The sequence below is a fragment of the Gossypium hirsutum genome, chromosome A11 (genome assembly GCF_007990345.1).
Source record: "Gossypium hirsutum isolate 1008001.06 chromosome A11, Gossypium_hirsutum_v2.1, whole genome shotgun sequence".
Lineage (NCBI taxonomy): Eukaryota > Viridiplantae > Streptophyta > Magnoliopsida > Malvales > Malvaceae > Gossypium > Gossypium hirsutum.
Window position 1 is genome coordinate 119,179,772 of NC_053434.1, and position 21,673 is coordinate 119,201,444.

A 21,673-nucleotide genomic window follows, 5' to 3' on the forward strand; every position below is an offset into this window, starting at 1 on the left:
AATTAAATGATGATATGTCATCTATGTGGCAATCTACATGTATGCTATATCAATAAAGTTAAAAAAACAAGTTGAAAAATTAAAAACACAAAAAATTAAATAAATAACTAAAATAATTTTTTATAAAATTTGAAGGTTAAATAAATCATTCGGCCTGGAGGTCCAGCAAGGAGAGATCAACCTACAAAATGGATGAGGACTAAGCCTTGCATGGTTTTTTGTTTTTTATTTATATATTTTTTTCTTTTTAGATGGCCCAGCCCCTAAAATGGAAATTTTCCTTTTACAGCCCTTAAAATTTTAAATTTGTAATGGTAAAATTACATTTTGACTCCCCTAAATTTGATAAAAATTTGATTTAATTCTTTAAAAATTATAAATATATAAACTATTAAAATGGTAAATTTGTATTTTTACTATCATAAAAATACAATTTAATTTTGACTCCCTCAAAATTTTCTTGACTTCGCCCCTGCCTATATTAGGCCCTGGGGTAGGGAGTTAGAAGATCATCTTATTCATTTCTTTCTCGATTTTGCATGGATGCAATGACGAAGCCATGTAGAGGCCCAGGGGCCATGGCCCTTCAAAATTTATTTTTTTTTTAAAATTTAATCCTTTGTAAAAATACTATGACCCTCCCAAAAATATAAGTAGGTCCCCTAAGGCTTAAGATTTTTGTAATTTCCCCCTTTGTATATATATTATAACCCTCCTAAAAATATAAGTAAGCCCCTCCAATATTTTTATAGTATTAAATATAATATTAAAAAATTTATTCTTGATATCACAGAAAAAGATTAATCTATATCACTAGTATATTAACTTATCTCAAATTAAGAATTTTTTCTTGATATCTCAGAAAACACAACCGTTGAAAATCTTGCTCATTTCAACCAAAATCATATCTCTAAACCCTAGACATGAACAAAAAATGAATTTATTAATTTTTTTTTAATATTGGATATGAATGAGTCTCTCACACGAAAAAGATCTTCCAATGAATTAAAAGAGCAAACTCTTTATATTCATATTTGAATAAGTGTTAAAAATAAATGTCTAAACATAAATACTTTACAAAAATATATATAAACTTAGGAATTGGAGTAATATTATTTGTACTACAAACCATGAAATTTAAATGATACTTTCTCCGTTTGTTTGCCAGTAAAATATTTTCCGGAAAATGATTTTTGAAAAATGATTTACTTTTCTGGAAATAATTTACATTTCTGGTGTTTAAATGAATCTATGTAAAATATTTTCTGTTGTTTGACAGATTTTCTGAAAATATTTTCCGAAAAAACTGTATTTACATATATTAATAAATATATATATTAATAAATTTATATTTTAAATTATTTTTACATATATTGCAATGATTTATTTATAAATAAATAAATCAAATTAAATATATCAATTAGATGGTTTAATTGCTCAAGATTGGCAATCATCCTGTAAGATTCATTCACATCACATGTAAATGATAAAAACTAATCGTCATATTTGTAGTTAAATAAACAAGTAGCAACAGCTCGTCTAGTAACGTATTGAAGCCAAACAATATATAGATCATGCAGAAAAATATTTAATCTGAAATGAAAATGCACTTTCATCCACATAAAAGTGGATCATAAAAATCCCAATACAAAATGAAAGATAAGGGTGATGTTTGCAGTTTTAACCGTATCCTCAGGCATTCCAGTGCCATTGTAGATCCAACAAATGCCAAAAAGTGAAAAGTTTAGTACATGAGCCGCTCCTTTCAGAACAAAGATTTACGGATCAAGCAATACCTACTAAAGGAATCATACAAAGATGGCTCTACCCGCAAATGACTAACACTTATCTCTATCCTCATTGCTCGTCATTTCACTTTCCCTTCTTCTTGCCCTTTTCAAATACCGAAATTGTTACAATGGCAGAAAGGAACCGGAGAAAAAAATTCATGATGCAACTAGATCAGGTGTTTCAGCCTCAATTGATAACCAAGCGTCATGTACTTTGCCCATCCAATTATCCAACAGCTGCAATGACCAGACTTGTAAACGCCAAAGAAGCCTGCATGTATCCAAGTGATTGGTATCAACCAGTCCGAAAATATAGAAAATTGAAACACCAAACATAGTACTTAATACCAATGCACAACAGTTGAATTTCTACGACTGCCTGCCTATAGAAAGAATCTATTTGATTTGCAGTAACAAGCCAAAGAAAACTGCAAAAAATAAAAATTATCCAACAAATTGTTCAAATACCATATGCATCCAACAAACTGCAAAAAACTGATTATAACAATGAAACTATAATCAATAAATGCAAAAAGAAATGATACATGAGAAAAGTATAGACTATCCTATGTTACTAAGACTCGAACATGAGTGTAGGATACGAATATGTTTCTAACACGAGTAAGTTCAATTTTTTCTAAGTTTTTATGTGTACTTGGAGGGCTCTAAAGAAAAAATTAAATAGTGGGAACGACATACTATTACCAAGTTACAATTCCAACATTATCAAACATCAATTTCATATATACATATATATATTTATAAGCTACATGCAAACAAGAGAAGCTTATCAAATTTTGAAAATATCCATTAAGCAATAAGAAGCACGCACATAAAACATGCCCAAAACCAAGAACTGCCCTTAAACAACCTCAAAATAAGCACTAAATAATCTCAAAACATTAAAGAACAATCCGTTTACAGAACATATTTAGCACACCTTCCAAGTAATGAGACTATCAATCAAATATTCTCTCTCACACATACGCAGATATATAGCATAAAAATTCCACATACATATATAGTACACAATAACCTGAAAAGCCTTAAAACCATACAAGCAATAAAAGTGAACAGATAGAAGGCTTGATCACTCAAACTCATCTTTTGAGTTGGAATAAAAACTCATCCTTTGAGAAGGGAAAAAAAGAAAAAGAAAAAGAAACTACAACATAAGACTCCCTTTTAAATCAATCCAACACAATAAAAAATAAGAATGTATTCATGTAATTGCAATAGCATGAAAAGAAATGCAAAACGAAAAGAGGCTCTTAATAGCAGGCACTTTTCAGTCATTAAACCTCCACATACATTAACATGAGTATTATAAACGAGGCCTATGAACCTTATCTTTGTGCAATTAAAAGTATATTTTCTTAATCAAGACTGCATCGATCATCTCCATAACAATTGGACCAGCTGCAATATATAGTGAATTTAAGAAACTTAGAAATAGGTGCTTACAATTGGATGAGCAAGGAGTTCTCCAAAGTTGTAGATGTTATCTCCCAAAAGAGCAGAAATGGACAGATCAAATGCCAAATCCTATATCAAAAGAGTTCAAATAAAATTAAATGAAATGAAGTCACTGGACAAATATATTCCTCGCAATTTCTTTAGTTCATTTACTTCCATCAATTTTATGACTGGGTTGTAAGGGGCTGGAAAACAGAATATTTAAGCACATCAGCCATCAGACTTCGGAGGCACTGCTGTTAGATGAATAGGTTGATAAAACCATAAGATTCAAATGCTTCCATTCAACTAATACAAATAAACTCACCGATTCTACAGAATAGCAAGGAACCATAAGAACAACTCGGATCAAGAACTTTTGCTCCCGTCAATCCAAGAACACATAATTTAAAAAACTGGATGGAGGAGGAACCGAAAAAGGTCATTGACCAAACTATTTGTGAAAGCAACTAAAGCCCAGTAAGAATCTCAGATGTTCCTATTCAACAGGGAGACAATTAAATCCTTAAACAACTTAAAAAATCATCATTTTGACAACATCGAGCAAAAACATTAGCACTAACAGAATTGGTTTCATGCTTAAGTCCCGTAAAAACCCTTACAATACTCTCTTCCCAAATACAGAGGCATGAAACACACAGATCATCAATCAAATCCAAGAAAAAGTCGTCACAATCACAAAAAAACCGATTTAAATATAGTAAGACATAAGATTATTATAGCACTGAAACAAAACGAGGATCTTTCATAACGTTTTACATTGTGGAACTAACGTAATTCACAAACCTTAAACCTATCAATTCAGGGCGGAAAAAGAAGAAAAAAAAGGAGGTGAAATTGAGGGAAAATATCGCTGAGAGAGCCAGAGAAAAATGAACAACAAAAGAATGATTAGAATTAGAAAATGGTGTAGAAAATATAAAGAGGGTTTTACCTGGATGAAGGAGGAACCGGAAAAGGTCCTTGACCAAACTATTGTCAATGGCACTGATTTGCAACCCAAGGGGAAGGGGGAGGGGGAGAAGAAGCTTCATTTTCAGGAAAATGTCTTACCGATTTCAAAAGGGTAAGATATTTTCCTAAAAAAACACTTTATTTTTCCATGTTTTGTAAAATATTTTACGGTAGGAAATTGTTTTCAGCCATCCAAATATCAAAAAAAGCCTGAAAACCTTTTACATGTTACCAAACAGAATTAAACCTATTTAAGTACTAGAAAGGTCTTATTTTTAATTTTCTAAATAGATAAAAATAATTTTGACCGATTAAATTGAATACATAAATTAGTCTCAAATAAAAATAAAATGATTTTTAACTCGGTCCAAATTATGATCTTATCTTTATTAAAGGATTTCACCTTATTGTTACCTGTTTTGTCACGGAAATTATCTATTTTTCTTTACATTTCTATCTCAAGTTGATTATATTTATTTCAACCTACAAATAAAATATAGATGTAAGTGTATATATAATGAAAATAAAATTTTAATAAAAAAATGAAACTACACATTTCAGTTATGTAAAAAGGAATGAATTAAGCTACTAAAATTTTAAATGATATATATAAACTATGTTATCAACATTTGTGATATGTACGGAATATGAGCTTCTGTTGAATATGAGTAAAAGATTTATAACTTTTTGGTATGTAAGAAGGATCGTAAATAAGTCTAGATTGATCACATTAAATAAAAGATGTGTAAAAAAGTTCATAGGACAAGACTGGTTAAGTAGTTTACCACACACTACAGGAAAATAAGGATTTAGCGGCATTTTATTAAAAAAGGCCACAAAAATATACATTAGCGGCGTTTTGCCAAAAACGCCGCTAAAAACATAGCAATAGCGGCTTTTTTTGGCAAAGCGCCGCTAAAAAACAGAGCAATAGCGGCGTTTTTGGCAAAGCGCCGCTAAAAATAGAGCAATAGCGGCGTTTTTTGCGAAGCGCCGCTAAAAAACAGAGCAATAGCACCGTTTTTAGTAAAGCGCTAAAAAATAGAGCAATAGCGGCGTTTTTGGCAGAGCGCCGCTAAAAGTCATATAACCCCTAAATCCTTAAACACCCAAAAAAATCATAGACACTAGTCTATATAACTCCTAAAACCCTAAACCCAAAAAAACCCTAAACACTAATCTATAATTCCTAAAACCCTAAACCCCAAAAACATCATATGGATGTTGATATGTATATACATAGATATTAATGTAAAAGCTTATGTTCATAATAAATTACGAAAGCAATACTTAATATTGATTAAATTTATTTTTAGGTTTAGGGTTTAATATTTAAGATTTAAGGTCTATAATTTAGAGTTTTATGGTTTAAGGTTTAATGGCCATGGGTAATATGCTAATCTCAAGTGAATCATATTCAATTAAATCCTAAACCCTATAATTAATATATATTTAGGGGCATAAGTAGGGTTGAAAGGGTCTTTGCCTTTCTAAAATGAAAAATTGTCCATTTCGATTTTTTTTGAAATTTTTAAAAGGTAAAATTACACTTCATCCCTTTGAATAATGGAAAATTTTTTTATTTAATCGTTTCAAAATTATAAAAATATATGCTAAACTTTAATGTTTAAAGTTTAGATGATAGGGGGTAAGGGTTAGAGGTTAACGGGTAAAAGTTTAGGGTTTATGTTTTATGACTTAATGTTAAGGGTTTAGATTAATACTTTTATTTTCAAAAATATTTACGCAAAAGATAAACAATAGTGGCGTTTTTATAAAAAACGCCGCAAACAATCATTTTACTTAAAAAAAAATGGCGCTTTTTTTCCCAAATCCCCCCTCCCTTCGAAACCCTAAATTTTCCCCTAAAATTCTTTCCCTTTGGTTTTGAAAAAACCCAATTCTTATATTCATTATTCTGTTCTTAATTTCGGTTTTGATTTTTCTATGTTCTTTCTTCAAATTTTTAGACTCTCTGCAAATTTTGAAGGACCTGCCTCTGGGCTCTGTACTTAAATCCTAGTCTAAAGACATGCAAGCAAGAATGCAGATTTTTGTTCAAACAGATTCAAACAATTAAAGATACAATGGATTTGTACTGCAGAATGCGGATTCAAGACATGCAACTTGCAAGCAAGAATCAAGAGTATTTTTCAGGTACTTACTTGGAGTTTACGGTCTTTGCCTCTATCGATTTGGTCTTTGCCTCTTTGGAGTTTACGGTCTCTAAACTCTAAACCGAAATATGATTGCTTTTAAGTTTCTTTTTTTTGTATGATTTAGATGGAATTATATAGTGGGGTGAAGTGAAAAACAAAAAAGATTGGAACTTTGAGAATGTTGCTTGAATTGTCCTTTATTTGCTGTGTTTTTTTTGTAATTACATATATCCTAAACTCGATCTTGTGAACATGAAGACTGATTTCCTTAACCGAAATGTCAATGAAGGATTCAGTGGAGGTGAAAGGAAGCGCAATGAGATTTTGCAGCTTGCGGTAATATGATATAATGTCTTCTGTAATTCATTGTGGAATTGTTTTGTCCTCATTTGATAGTTGCAGTGGAATATTCTTGTTTGAACTTAGAATTGCTGTTCATGGCTTACATGCTATTGCAGGAGCTATTACTATACACTATTTTAATATTTCAGCTTTATTAATAATTTTTAGATATGGATGGATGGCTAGGATTATAAGTTTTCCTTAGAGTTTTAATACAGGGCTAGGATTGAAGTCTGGAATCCTAGTATAAATTGGCTGTAAATTAGATTTACAGCCACCTCATTGTTTTCTTTTAATTAATAGACTTAAGAAATTAGAGGTTTTCAACCCTACGGTCTCCCCCCCCAGAAATTAGAGCTTTTAGAATCAATTGCAGCATGTAAGTTGCAGCCTTTTGTCAACTAACTAAATAATGATGATTGAATTTTTTTAGCTAAAGAATGACCAATAACTTAATAGACTAGTCCTGTTTTAGAAGGTAGAACTTGCTCTTTCTCTGTATATCTGTATTGTAATAGTCATATGAGCTCTTTTGAGTTTGGCAGCAACTAATTGAACTTGGATGGGGCATTTTCATCATTACATGAGCAAAGTTATTTTTGACTTGTACAATACCATTATAACAGCCATGAACTGGAATTACATGTGATATTAGTAACTTGTACCAGCCCTTAAGGCTTCGACTTTACTTAAAACAGGAATTACATGTGATCTTTGGCAATTTTGCCCAGTAGAATTAAGCTAATTTTATGGTTCTAGCTTTAATTAATGCAGGACTGAGCAATACTTCCTTTACAGGTCAGTTTCCTGTTTCTCTGTCATGGATGGATGTATTTATTGGAATATGGAACTAAGTAACTTAATACAAAGATGTTATGCCTTATATCATTTAGGTGTCAACTTTATTTTAACAGATGTTATGCCTTATATGATACTATATGAGACAAATATATTCCATAGTTTTTCTTATCCTTCTGTTTTTGTGCCGTTATACTCTCTAATCACATGATTTCCCTAAGCCAACCCCGTCAATAATGATTGATTGCTGATGTAACAATGTTTGATTGCTAATCACATGATTTTCACTTTTGTTTTCTCTTCAAAGTCTGCTGTTAAGTTTACAGTGAGCCAGTTGACTGCATTTCTTTTTTCATTTTTTACAACTTTTTCTGACCAACAATTTATTTGTTACATATATGTTTTATTTTATTTTAATCGTTAGTTGTATGTCACTTCTAGGATAAGCCAAAATAAAGTGAAGAACCCATTGTTTCCAATTAAAATTTTCTGACATCTGCCAGAAATTTTATGAAGCTTTCTTACGGAAACATTAAATATTTTGGCCAAATCCATGGCCGCCAATTAAATTCACTCTTAAATGAAAGATGATTTGAAAAAAAGAAAACAAGCAAGCAAACAAACAGATTAATTCTTTTGCGAATATTGGATCCAAACAAATAGAATTTCTTTTCTCATGGAGTACCGGTATTTTCTCGGATTCTTTCTTCTTCTTTTGATCAATTTTACTTTGGTTTCGGCTGAGATTAATGGATCGGTGCTTAAAATGAGAGGAGGAACTTCTTCTGTTCAATTTGATCCCACTTCTGTTACTCAACTCTCATGGCGCCCCAGGTAACTTCAAATTCCAATCCTTTTTGCAGTTCAGCTTATTCAAAACTTTAAAATTTACGATTTTTTTTCTTGAAGGGCTTTTATTTACAATGGATTTTTATCAAGTGAGGAATGTGATCACCTTATTTTTCTGGTAAGCAACCATTTCTCTTTTGTTGTTGAAGAATTTCAACATATAAAAAAAGAAATTGTATTAATTTCAGGCTAAGGATAAGTTAGAGAAGTCAATGGTGGCAGATGATGTATCAGGCCAGAGTATTGAAAGTGAAGTTCGAACCAGCTCCGGCATGTTTCTTGAGAAAGCTCTGGTATATAAATGAATTGTCTTTCATTCCTTTTTTTAGCTTAAAGCTGTGAAATTACTAGAATTTATGTTAATTTAAGAGAGGAATGCTGAATTTATGAGTCGAATTGTTGAATTTAGAAGTAAAATGAATTGATCTATTATCCATATGATCTTGTTTTTATGTAATTTTATGCAATCTTATTCTTGCTTTGTTTAAGAAAGGATGAAGCATCTGGCTGTTTATAATTATGTCATTGTATCAGTACTTTCATGCTTTTTTTCCCTTCTGTGGGATACTGATCATAGCTGTTTGAGATTGTTCTATTTTTGAGAACATGTATTTGATATAGACTGACTATATGAACTGAAATTTGCGTGGTGCTTGTGAGATTTTAATCACTTGAATGGTACATCATCTGATATTTGGTCTTACGGAGTTATTCTCTTTGTTCTCATGGCTGGTTATTTGCCTTTTGATGATCCAAGCCTTATAGGCTTGTATAAGAAAGTAAGTACCCTCCAGGTTTGGCCAGTCTTGCTGTCCATCATGGTTTTCATCTGGTGCTAGGAATTTGATTAAGCGTATTCTTGATCCAAAAACCCTCTTACCGTAAGTTTCAAATTCAATTCATCCTATGAAAATTTGTGATTACATGCAATTTTTGATCACAATATAAGCTTTGGCACATGCATTTTGGTTGAAATTCTGCATGTTCTTTTTTGCAACGTATAACTATTCCTGAAATTCTACAAGATGAATGGTTCAAGAAAGGGTACAAGCCACTAAAATTTGAGCAAGATGAGGATGTAAATCTTGATGATAATATCTTATATTTTACATGGTTATGATATCTTTATATTTAATCTAATTTTTATTATTTATTTTAGTTTTGATTATAAATTTTTATTTTTATTTTAATATTTTTAGTTAAAATTTTAATAGAAAATTTTATTCTTCGCTATATTTTGATAATGAATTTTAATTTTTTTATATTTTTCATGATTTTTATAATATTTTATTTTTTTTCCAAAAACGCCGCTAAAGGGCATGGCCTTTAGCGGCGTTTGCGAGAAAAGCCGCCGCTAAAGGTCATGACCTTGACCTTTAGCGGCGTTTTTTTAAATAAACGCCACAAACTTTAGTAGCGTCATCTATAGTGGCATTTTTTTGCGCCGCTTGTAAAAACGCTACAAATAGTTTTAGCGGCACTTAAAAGCGCCGCTAAAGACCTTAAAAAATGCCGCTAAAAGTCAATTTTGCTGCAGTGACAGTTAATGCTACTTACCTGATTGGCCCATTATAAAATTAAAAAATTTTTGCATCAATTTTGGTTGCAGCCCTTCTTCCTCCGCTTCCTCGGAGATATTACGTTCTTGTTTTATGTCAGAAGTGCTACCTACTGATCCATCGTTGTGAGCAAAGTGTTGGTGGATGTGTTCAAAATTTGGTGAAGATTGAGTGATATGGCATTGCAACTCTTTTATTTCTTCCAAATCTTTCTCATACACTATTCTAACACCACACTTCTTCACCTTAAGGCTATGACCATTGAAAAACACATGAAGCCCATCACGTTTATGATCTAAGCAATCTGTTGTCTGTAAATTATTGGTTTCACAGCCACCATATTTATCCTTCAAGGAAAATGGATATACTTTATCACGCGACCAATAACGAAGAAAAATGTGATCTTTCATTATGGGCTTGTTGAATCGTTTACCCACCAACTAGCCTCTCATCTCAATGTGTCGAGGATTTCTACCATACATTAACGCTCTGAAGTCGATAAAGCCCACACCCTTTGAAGCATCATTATTGACAAAAATGCAGCAACAAGCAACTCCAATCCATTCACTATCCTCTTGAAGGTTGATAGGTAAGGGAATCTTAATAAAGGAGTCACCTTTTTGTTGGCTAAACCATTCTGGGATTTCACTTCCCGGCATGATAATATCAAACATTTTTCTTGAATTTGCAAATGCCCAAAATAAATCACAAGTCGTTTGGTAACTAAAACCATAAATTCTCAAGTATGAGATTTTATAAGGGAGAAAAAGAGAGATTAATCGACCTTAAGATGTTTTCTCAGCAGTGTTAATGCATTCATATTCTCAACCAATTTGAAGCAGTTAAAGGCTCTAATAGCAGCCGAATCCACTAAATTGCATACTTTTGATGGACTTGCAACTACTTCAAGTGAAGAACAACCCTCTAGCCACACATCTTCTATACTTGTTGGTAGCTCAGGCAACGAGTTAAGCTTCATGCAATTTGATAATGCAATCAATTTAAGCTTGGAAAGTTGAGTCAGAGCCAAAGGAACGGTGATGAAATTGTTATCGTTAAGATAAAGCCATTTCAAAGAGGATAGACCATGAATATCTGCTTCACCAAGAGTGCACATGTTGCAATTTGACAATATAAGAACTTCAAGCTTGGAGAGTCGTGTAAGAGATGCAGGTATACTGACGAAATTGTTACCACTAAGATCAAGTTCTTTCAAAAAGGATAGACCAGAAATATCACGGGGAATATCTCCTTCACAAAGATTGCAGTCCCTTAGTTTTAGCTCTCTTAATGAACTCAAACCTGAAAATGAAGGTAACATCGGAGCAATGGAATTTGTCCTTCCTCTTTTGCATCCATTGAAAGACAGAACTTTAAGATTTTTAAATTGAAAAATGAAGGATGGTGGTTCGGTTATGGCTGTTTCAGTCAAGTCGAGCTCTTCCAAAAACTTTTCATGCTGCAAATTCTCCGATAAATTTTCAACTCTATGACAACCGGAAAGATCTAGAGTTTTTAGACGTTTCATTTTTCCATCAACCTCCGGAAACCTTACAAGACTTGAGCAACCCGAAAGAATTAATGTTTCAAGATATTCCATTCTAATTATGGTCGGAAAACTCCTAAGACTTTTGCAATCTTTTAAATTCAAAACTTTAAGGCTCTTAAGTACTGCGATTGATGGATGAACATCTACTAATTTGGTACAACCTTTCAATGTTAGAACTTCAAGATTTGATGCCGTTGTGAAGTCTGGTGTCTTGATTAGGTTTTGGAACCCTTCGAGGTCCATCATTTTCAACTTACACAGGAGCTGTTGAAGATCACAATAAATTAGAAACAAATGAGAAAACATAATAATGCTTATTTTTTTGTTTTTTTACCTTAATCAAAGTTTAATCATTTATATTAAAATAAGCTAAAATACAAGGATGAGATGAATTAATTCTTACTCTATTTCCCTTCCATAGTTGTTGAATGCGACTATATGGTAAAAGAAGTGCAACAAGGTTGTCCGGTTGGCTTGAAGGCAACGATCTTAAAGGGCATCCTTTCTAATCTAAAAGCCGTAGCTCATTAGAAAGAAATTTAAGATAATCACAATTTGATAGGCAAAGCACTTTGAGCAATCTCAATTTTTTCATTTTTGAGAAAGCATCGGCTCTCAAATTGAACATCTTGCTTGATTCCCTAATAATCATAAATAAAACAAAATGAAAATGAGCTTCACAATATACAGAAACATTCATATCTAAAAGTTATGTTATAATCTAATTCATTGATATGCTATTAATATTTCAAAAAGACATACATTTATAAATTTCAGAATTAAACATTGAAATATTGAGTGTTAAAGATTTTGTTATAATTTTTTATCATATTTAAAAATATAAAATAATTATTTACAATACACATAAATATAAATTTGTCTTCTTACCTTTTATTATCGATGATTATACCTTCAATCATTTCTGTACCCTAAAAAAAATCAAGAATAGAAAATAAGAAAATAAAATAAATGGTGTATAATGTAGAATAAAACTTTTAAAAACTTACATTTTTATTTAGCATTATTATATTCTAAATATAATAAATAAAGCATTTTAAATGAAGTAAAACAATTTCTACAAATATTATGCTCTAAAGAGGGTAATGCAATGAAATTAAATATTTATTTCTACAAATCTTTTTAATATTTGTAAACAAACTACAAAATGGAGCAATTTAAATACTAAAGAAGCAGGCACTGAATCACACCTAAACACATTGCAGGCATCCAATGGTATATTCTCTTATTATTCCCTTTTTCATAAAGTACTTATTTTTAACATTATGTTTGGCTTTCATATATATAATCTTCCAAATAGATAAAAAAAAAATTTTAACAGATTAAATAGGACACATATCACATTTACTTTACAAGAAAAAATTGATTGAGACTGTAATTCCACATTATCTCTATCTCTTTTTGATAAATAAAAAAAAAATTAGATTTTTCCTCATTGGAAGTCACACGCATGGATTTGCCTTTTGATGGACTTGGAGGTGCAACTACTTCAAGCGAAGCACAACCATCTATCTTCACATTCATTATGGTTGCTAGAAGCTCAGGCAATGATTCAAGCTCCCTACAATTTGAAAATCTAAGAAATAGAAGCTTGGAAAGTCGAGTAAGAGACACAGGTATGCTAATGAAATTGTTACCACTAAGATCAAGTTCTTTCAAAGAGGAACCACAAGAAATGTCACTAGGAATATCTCCTTCCCTAATATTGAAGGATGGTGGTTCTGTTATGGTTGTTTCACTCAAGTCAAGCTCTTCCAAAAATTCTACTTGTTGCAAACTCTGGAAATTTTTTTAACTTTATAACAACCAGAAAGATGAAGAGTTTTTAGACGTTTCATTTTCCCATCAATCTCTGGAAACCTTGCAAGATTTGAGTAACCCGAAAAAATTAATGTTTCAAGAGATTCCGTTCCAATTGTTTCTCACTGTTTACAATTATTTCTGGCTCAGGTTTGTTCTCTTTTGCATCGAAAATTAACCTCTGATTCTTTTATAATTTAAAATTGTTGACTTCTTTATGTCAGGTGTTTTGCTCTCAAATATGCTGCCTGCCCTGTGATGTGTGTAGATCAGGTAATTTACTAGAGGCAGAAAGTTTGGAAATGAAAATCGCACTTAAATTAGTTTCTGATGGGATTAGGTTCTCATGCAAAGTTGTATTTGTTGCTTAGGATCGCATCTGTATTTCATTTTCCCAACATTTTCTTCCACTTAGCTTGGTAATGTGGTTATTTCAATGTTTGCATATTATCACGGCGAAACTAGATGGAGGTCCAGGGAGGAGAGATCAACCTGAAGGAATGGATGGCGAATAAATCTTGCACAGTATGATTGATTTTGTTGGGGTTTTGACAGTAGCAAAAGAAGATAACAAGACAGAGAACAAAAGAGGATTGGTTTTGTTGGGGTTTTGACAGTAGCAAAAGAAGATAACAAGACAGAGAGCAAAAGAGCAAGAAGCTTGATATAGTTTAGTTGCTCACAAACTGCAGTAAGAAAGCAATCTATTTTACAAAACTGATATGCTTGCTCATTCAATAAGAAAATAATCCCACTAATCAGCATTGGGACAATTAAAAACATGGCTTGTATGTATGAATAAGCAGACTTATCAGCTCAATCAGCACCTAAGCATATCGATACATCAACAGCTAAGTTCATTTTCAACCAAATTAAATTACTGTTAGAGTTGGCCTGCATGCAGCACAAGCAGCACCAAGGTGCAGAGAAGCAAAAAATTCAAAAAAGTTTATTTAAAATACTATAATTTACATTACATGTAAAAAAAAAAAAGAAAGAAAGCTAATTAAGTAATAACATTATCTATTTCTCAAAATCCTAATTCTCTAAATTCACCCGAGCCTATAATTGCTGAAGTGTCCGCTTTCATTCCAACTTGATGACTTTTGTTGGTCCCTCACTAGCATGATTCTTTTAGCAAACTTTCATACTTCTATTAGCCTAAGGGACAAACATAAAACATCAAGGTTATTCTCGCTGCATAGAGATCGTTGCATTGAGATCATCTATATCACTAGGCATTGTATAAAACTGTGACTCCACTTTATTCCTATCACCTCCTAATAGGAGAATAACAAATCAGAATTTTTTTTTCCTGATTTTCAACTTTTTCCTCCTAAAAAAATTTAAATTCAACTAAAAATACTAAAAAATTGATTTATCATTCTTTTATTGAAAAGGTAAAAAGATGACATAAAATCACAATTTTATATAATCTTTTCTCTATCATATAATCTTTTCTCTATCACTAGTATATTAACTTACCTCAAATCAAGAAAATTTTGTTAATATCACAGAAAAAAAAAACAACAGTTAAAAATCTTACTCATGTCAATCAAAAATCATATATTTATTTCTCTAAACACTAATATTAGACAAGAACAAAAATTGAGTTTATTGAATTTAAAAAAATATATACTGAATATGAATATGTTTCTCACATTGGAAAAGATTTTCCAATTAATTAAAAGACTATACTTTATATTCATATTTGAGTAATTCTTAAAAATAAATGTATAAATATAAATACTTTACAACTATATATATATATATAAACTTAAGAGTTGGAGTAATATTATTTGTACTACAAACCATGAAATTTAAATGATACTTTTATTAAGAGTAATTAAACCTATTTAAATACTAGAAAGGACTTATTTTTAATCTTCTAAATATATAAAAATAATTTTGACTGATTAAATTGAACACATAAGTTAGTGTCAAATAAAAATAAATTGGTTTCTAACTCGATCCAAATTCTGATCTGATCTTTATTAAAGGATTTCACCTTATTGTTACCTGTTTTGTCACGGAAACTATCCATTTTTTTCTACATTTCTATCTCAAGTTAATTATATTTATTTCTAACCTACAAATAAAATATAGATGTAAGTGTATATATTATGAAAATAAAATTTTAATAAAAAATGAAACTATGATATCAACATTTGTGATATGTACGGAATATGAGCTCCTGTTGAATATGAGTAAAAGATTTATAACTTTGTGGTATGTAAGAAGGATCGTAAGTAAGTCTAGATTGATCACATTAAATGAAAGATGTGAAAAAAAGTTAATAGGACAAGATTGGTTAAGTAGTTTACCACAGTTAATGCTTCTTCCCTGATTGGCCCATTATAAAATTGAAAAATTTTTGCAACAGTTTTGGTTGCTGCCCCTCTTCCTCCGCTTCCTCGGAGATATTACGTTCTTGTTTAATGTCAGAAGTGCTACCTACTGATCCATCGTTGTGAGCAGAGTGTTGGTGGATGTGTTCAAAATTTGGTGAAGATTGAGGGGTATGGCACTGCAACTCTTTTATTTCTTCCAAATCTTTCTCATACACTATTCTAACACCACACTTCTTCACCTTAAGGCTATGAGCATTGAAATACACATGAAGCCCATCACGTTTATGATCTAAGCAATCTGTTGTCCGTAAATTATTGGTTTCACAGCCACCATATTTATCTTTCAAGGAAAATGGATATAATTTATCACGCGACCAATAACGAAGAAAAATGTGATCTTTCAGTATGGGATAGCTGAATCGTTTACCCACCAACCAGCCTCTCCTCTCAATCAGTCGACGATTTCTACCATACATTAACGCTCCACAGTCGATAAAGCCCACATCCCTTGAAGCATCATTATTGACAAAAATGCAGCAACAAGCAACCCCAATCCATTCACTATCCTCTTGAAGGTTGATAGGTAAGGGAATCTTAATAAAGAAGTCACCTTTTTGTTGGCTAAACCATTCTGGGATTTCACTTCCTGGCATGATAATATCAAACATTTTTCTTGAATTTGCAAATGCCTGCAAAATAAACCACAAGTCGTTTGGTAACTAAACCATAAATTCTCAAGTATGAGATTTTGTAAGGGAGAAAAAGAGAGATTAATCGACCTTAAGATGTTTTCTCAGCAGTGTTAATGCATTGATATTCTCAGCCAATTTGAAGCAGTTAAAGGCTCTAATAGCAGCCATATCCACTAAATTGCATACTTTTGATGGACTTGCAACTACTTCAAGTGAAGAACAACCATCTAGCCTCACATCTTCTATACTTGTTGGTAGCTCAGGCAACGAGTTAAGCTTCATGCAATTTGATAATTCAAGCAATTTAAGCTTGGTAAGTTGAGTCAGAGCCAAAGGAACGGTGATGAAATTGTTACCTTTAAGATAAAGCCATTTCAAAGAGGATAGACCATGAATATCTGCTTCACCAAGAGTGCAAATGTTGCAATTTGACAGTATAAGATCTTCAAGCTTGGAGAGTCGTGTAAGAGATGCAGGTATACTGGTGAAATTGTTACCACTAAGATCAAGTTCTTTCAAAGAGGATAGACCAGAAATATCAGGGGGAATATCTCCTTCACAAAGATTGCGGTCCCTTAGATTTAGCTTTCCTAATGAACTCAAACCTGACAATGAAGGTAACATCGGAGCGATGGAATTTGTCCTTCCTCTTTTGCATCCATTGAAAGACAGAACTTTAAGATTTTTAAATTGAAAAATGAAGGGTGGGGGTTCTGTTATGGCTGTTTCACTAAAGTCGAGCTCTTCCAAAAACTTTGCATGCTGCAAATTCTCTGATAAATTTTCAACTCTATAACAACCGGAAAGATCTAGAGTTTTTAGACGTTTCATTTTCCTATCAATCTCCGGAAACCTTATAAGACTTGAGCAACCCGAAAGAATTAATGTTTCAAGAGATTCCATTCCAATTATGGTCGGAAGACTCCTAAGACTTTTGCAATCTCTTAAATTCAAAACTTTAAGGCTCTTAAGTACTGCGATTGATGGATGGACATCCACTAATTTGGTACAACCCTTCAATGTTAGAACTTCAAGATTTGATGCCGTTGTGAAGTCTGGTGTCTTGATCAGGTTTTGGGACCCTTCAAGGTTCATCAATTTCAACTTACACAAGGGCTATTGAAGATCACAATAAATTAGAAACAAATGAGAAAACATAATAAGCTTATTTTTCTTTTTCACCTTAATCAAAGTTTAATCATTTATATTAAAATAAGCTAAAAAAACAAGGATGAGATGAGTTAATTCTTACTCTATTTCCCTTCCATAGTTGTTGAATACGACTATATGGTAAAAGAAGTGCAATAAGATTGTCCGGTTGGAAGCTTGAAGGCAATGATTTTAAAGGGCATCCTTTCCAATCTAAAAGCCGTAGCTCATTAGAAAGAAATTTGAGATAATCACAATTTGACAGGCAAAGTACTTTGAGCAATCTCAATTTTTTCATTTTTGAAAAGGCATCGACACTCAAGTTGAGCATCTTGCTCGATTCCCTAATAATCATGAATAAAACAAAATGAAAATGAGCTTCACAATATACAAAACCATTCATATCTAAAAGTTATGTTATAATCTAATTCATTGATATACTATTAATATTTCAAAAAGACATACATTTCTCTATTGATTCTTTTGAAAGAGTAATACGCTACAAGATAAATTTCATAATTAAACATTGAAATGTAAGTGTCAAAGGTTTTGCTATAATTTCTTATTATATTTAAAAATATAAAATAATTATTTACAATACACATAAATATAAGTTTATATATCTTCTTACCTTTTATTATCGATGATTATACTTTCAATCATTTCTGTACCCTAAGAAAAATCAAGAATAGAAAATAAGAAAACAAAATAAATGGTGTATAATGTAGAATAAAACTTTTAAAAACTTACATTTTTATTTAGCATTATTATATTCTAAATATAATAAATAAAGCATTTTAAATGAAGTAAAACAATTTCTACAAATATTATGCTCTAAAGAGGGTAATACAATGAAATCAAATATTTATTTCTACAAATCTTTTTAATATTTGTAAACATCAAACATCACTTATCTCAAAGTTACTAAATATCACCTTTTAAGAATAGTTGTATCAACCAATTTGATTAAGCTTTGGATATATATCATATATTGATTTGTTATTATATAACAAAATAGAAATAGTATGTAACTTTTGTTAAATGACTTACAGTGTTTTTTGTTAGGACATGATGGACGTCCATTTCCTCCCACAATCTGCAACGTTTTCCAGGTTCATCAACACATTTTTCTTTAACAATTTTTCTTCCCATTTCTTGCAACAAGTTATGCATCCTCAATTCTTTGTGTTCATCGACTTTTATGAGAGATTTTTTAATGAGAACATCAATGCCAATATCTGGGAAAAACTCACAACCATCCAATACTTTGATTACAAAATCTTTCTTCTCCCCATTGAAGAAGCATGCTATATCTAGAAATATATTCTTCTCTGTTTCTTCCAGGCCATCAAAACTAATTCGAAGTTTATCGAGAATTTCTTTATTAGAATCTCTTTTAAGTCTTTCAATTGCACTTCTCCATACAGTAGCATCTCTACCGCACAAAAAGCAACCCAAAATTTCAAGAGCTAAAGGGAGACCATCAGCATATTTTACAACATGGAAAGAAAGCCCAATGAAATCTTCCGGTACTGTAGCACTATGGAAAGCTTTCCGGTTGAAAAGTTGCAGCGCATCTTTGGTATTCAATGTTGTGGAGATATACACGTCATCAACTTGGCAACATCGAAGCAAATGTTCGTCTCTTGTTGTTACAATGATTCTACTCCCTAATCTGAACCAATCATGCCTTCCAGCCAAGTATTTTAAGTGTTGTATGTTATCAACATCATCAAGAACAACAAGAACCTTTTTGCGAGGCAACATATGTCTAATTATATTATTCCCTTCATCAACATTGGAAATTCTGGAGTAGTCATAGTAAAATATATCTGAAAGAAGACGTTTCTGTAAAGAAACTAGTCCATATTTTTCTGAATCTTCTCGAATATTAGCAATAAAGCTTTTAGCTTCAAAATGAGGTGACAATTCATTATAAGCACGGTTTGCGAGTGTTGTTTTACCGATACCACCCATTCCACAAATCCCTATAATGCGGACATCATTTTCCCCGATGTTTATTTTCAAATATAAACCCTCCAAGCGTTCAGGAATTCCAACCAAGCCACTATCATGAGTAACTGGATATGCCTGACAAAGTTTTGTTGATATCTCCTGAACAATCTCTCTAATAAAGTCTGATTCATGCCTAAAAAAAAAAAAGAAATTTTAATTTTTTTTGTATAAATTAAAATTTTGTTGATGTCTTTCAAATGCACTTTCTTTTTCAATGAATTATGAAACATAATATAATTTGGAAGCAAGAATTAAAAAGCAAGATCTGTTGCGGGACCAGAACACAAAATTTGCTCTTTTATTGAAATACGACACTTTTCAATTAAACACATAGGATTGGACTTGTTATTTAAATAGAAAAGAAAGAATTACCTGTTATTTAAATGCCATCCCCTGACTCCAGCCACTAGAATTAAAGCATTTCGCCACCTTTGGATCTTCTCACTTTCTTCTTTGTATCTCTCTTCATGTCTGGCAAAGGCTTCTTTCACTTTCCCTTTTTGATTTCTTAAATCAGATGGATCAACATCGTAAAAAATTGGAAACACTTTATGGCCGTCGTTTTTATGTTGTTTAACAATCTCAGCAAGCTCCTCCAAGCACCAACTTGAAAAGGCATAAGTTTGTGAAAAAACGATTACCGAGCACCATGATTCCTGAATTGCTTTCAAGAGTTCTGGCGCGATCTCTTCGCCGGCCTCCAGCTTTTGATCATCCCTGAAAGTGACGATCCATCTCCTCTTTAAAGCAGCATAGAGATGATCGGTGAAGTTTCTGCGAGTATCTTCACCTCTAAAACTCAAGAAAACATCATATTTCTTTCTAGAATTGGATGAGGAAGTTGAAGGTAATGACAACATGACGATGTTTGAGAAGAAAAATATTTCTCGATGTAGTGTTTAAAATCAGAAAACCGATCGTTCAATACGTCTGAAAGAAACTAGAAACAATAAGAATATGAGAATGAAGAAGGAAAACAGATCAAAATTCCAGGGAAGAGTAAAGGTGGTTTCTAAGCAAATTTTAACCTTTTCGTTTTCCAAATGAATACGCGTAGGTGTGGAAATTGGGGGGTCATAAATGAGTGATGCATGTGAATCCAAGAAGGTGGGTGTTGATAAAATGGAGCCTACAATAATTGCAAGTCTTCTTTAAGTTTGTTTTTTACTTGCTTTCTCTGTTAACTTTTGATTTTTTTTGGGTTAAATCACTCTAAAATGCATAGAAAAAATAATATTTATTGGCATACGTGTGAATTACCATGCAGATGATATATCAGTATTTAATTAATTTTTAAAATTTTTAAAAATATTTTTTATTTTTTAATTTAAAAAAAATTAATTAAATGATGTTATTCATGTGCATGTATGCTATATCAATAAACACAAGTTAAAAACCTAAAAACACAAAAGAATTAAATAAATAACTAAAATATTTTTTTTTATAAAATTTGACGGTAAAATAAATCCTTCAACCTGGAAATCAAGCAAGGAGAGATCAACCTACAGGATGGATGAGGACTAAGCCTTGCATGGTTTTTTGTTTTTTATTTTTTATTTATATTTTATTTTCTTTTTAGATGGCACTGACTTTTTAAAATGACATTTTCTTTTTAGTGCCCTTACAATTTTAAATTTGTAATGATAAAATTACACTTTGACTCCCTTAAAAATGATAAAAATTAAATTTAATCCTTTAAAAATTATAAATATATAAACTAATAAAATGAAAAAATTATATTTTTACTATTATAAAAAATACAATTTAATTTCAACCAAAAAATTTCCTTTCTTTGCCCTGCCTATATTAGGGCTTGGGGTAGGGAGTTAGAAAATCATCTTATTCATTTCTTTCTCAATTTTGCATGGATGCAACAATAGAGCCATGTAGAGGCCCATGGGCCATGGGTCTCCAAAATTTAATTTAATTTTTTCAAATTTAGTCCTTTATAAATATACTATGACCCTTCTAGAAATATAAGTAGGTCCTCTGAGGCTTAAGATTTTTGTAATTTCCCCCTTTATATATATTATAGCCTTCCTAAAAATATAAGTAAGGCCCTCCAATATTTTTATAGTATTAAAAATAATATTAAAAAAATTATTCTTGATATCACAAAAAAAGATTGATCTATATCATTGATTTATTAACTTATCTCAAATTGAGAAATT

General features: G+C 31.4%; 3 protein-coding genes and 2 long non-coding RNA genes across 9 annotated transcripts; 2 read left to right on the plus strand and 3 right to left on the minus strand.

Moving 5' to 3' along the window:
- Positions 1-1,587: 1,587 nt before the first annotated feature.
- On the minus strand, positions 1,588-4,440 carry LOC107962787 (uncharacterized). Its single transcript, XR_001701773.2, has 3 exons — positions 4,201-4,440; positions 3,255-3,335; positions 1,588-2,061 (listed from the first exon to the last, which is right to left on the minus strand). It is a non-coding gene; the product is annotated as an uncharacterized lncRNA (long non-coding RNA).
- A 1,594-nt stretch (positions 4,441-6,034) lies between these two features.
- On the plus strand, positions 6,035-10,198 carry LOC107962801 (probable prolyl 4-hydroxylase 7). Of its 3 annotated transcripts, none has more exons than XR_005904592.1 (5): positions 6,035-6,377; positions 6,669-8,353; positions 8,429-8,486; positions 8,557-9,249; positions 9,978-9,992. XR_005904592.1 is itself a non-coding variant. In XM_041080095.1 (5 exons), the coding sequence occupies exons 1-4, from the start codon at positions 8,196-8,198 to the stop codon at positions 9,141-9,143; spliced, it is 339 nt and encodes a 112-aa protein (XP_040936029.1). In that variant the 5' UTR covers positions 6,516-8,195; the 3' UTR covers positions 9,144-9,249; positions 9,978-10,198. The 3 variants fall into 3 exon arrangements, 2 of the variants coding, with proteins under 2 accessions (XP_016754822.2, XP_040936029.1); XM_041080095.1 differs by lacking the exon at positions 6,035-6,377 and having other exon boundaries at positions 6,516-8,353; positions 8,557-8,661; positions 9,126-9,249; positions 9,978-10,198; XM_016899333.2 differs by lacking the exon at positions 9,978-9,992 and having other exon boundaries at positions 6,059-6,377; positions 8,557-8,804.
- LOC107962794 (disease resistance protein TAO1-like) lies at positions 9,965-12,555 on the minus strand. Its single transcript, XM_016899318.2, has 3 exons — positions 12,365-12,555; positions 11,880-12,117; positions 9,965-11,740 (listed from the first exon to the last, which is right to left on the minus strand). Exon 3 carries the CDS (start codon positions 11,720-11,722, stop codon positions 10,703-10,705), a length of 1,020 nt encoding a protein of 339 aa, XP_016754807.1. The 5' UTR covers positions 11,723-11,740; positions 11,880-12,117; positions 12,365-12,555; the 3' UTR covers positions 9,965-10,702.
- A 282-nt stretch (positions 12,556-12,837) lies between these two features.
- On the plus strand, positions 12,838-14,224 carry LOC121209444 (uncharacterized). The gene is made up of 3 exons (XR_005904593.1): positions 12,838-13,110; positions 13,519-13,567; positions 13,760-14,224. It is a non-coding gene; the product is annotated as an uncharacterized lncRNA (long non-coding RNA).
- LOC107962821 (disease resistance protein RPV1) lies at positions 14,135-20,639 on the minus strand. 3 transcript variants are annotated; one of them, XM_041080093.1, is made up of 7 exons: positions 19,875-20,639; positions 18,537-19,635; positions 18,118-18,158; positions 17,590-17,830; positions 16,524-17,453; positions 15,619-16,334; positions 14,135-14,455 (listed from the first exon to the last, which is right to left on the minus strand). In XM_041080093.1, exons 1-6 carry the CDS (start codon positions 20,360-20,362, stop codon positions 15,624-15,626), a joined length of 3,510 nt encoding a protein of 1,169 aa, XP_040936027.1. In that variant the 5' UTR covers positions 20,363-20,639; the 3' UTR covers positions 14,135-14,455; positions 15,619-15,623. The 3 variants fall into 3 exon arrangements, with proteins under 3 accessions (XP_040936027.1, XP_016754844.2, XP_016754851.2); XM_016899355.2 differs by having other exon boundaries at positions 16,425-17,453; XM_016899362.2 differs by lacking the exons at positions 14,135-14,455; positions 15,619-16,334 and having other exon boundaries at positions 16,458-16,613; positions 16,694-17,453.
- Between the last annotated feature and the right edge of the window lie 1,034 nt (positions 20,640-21,673).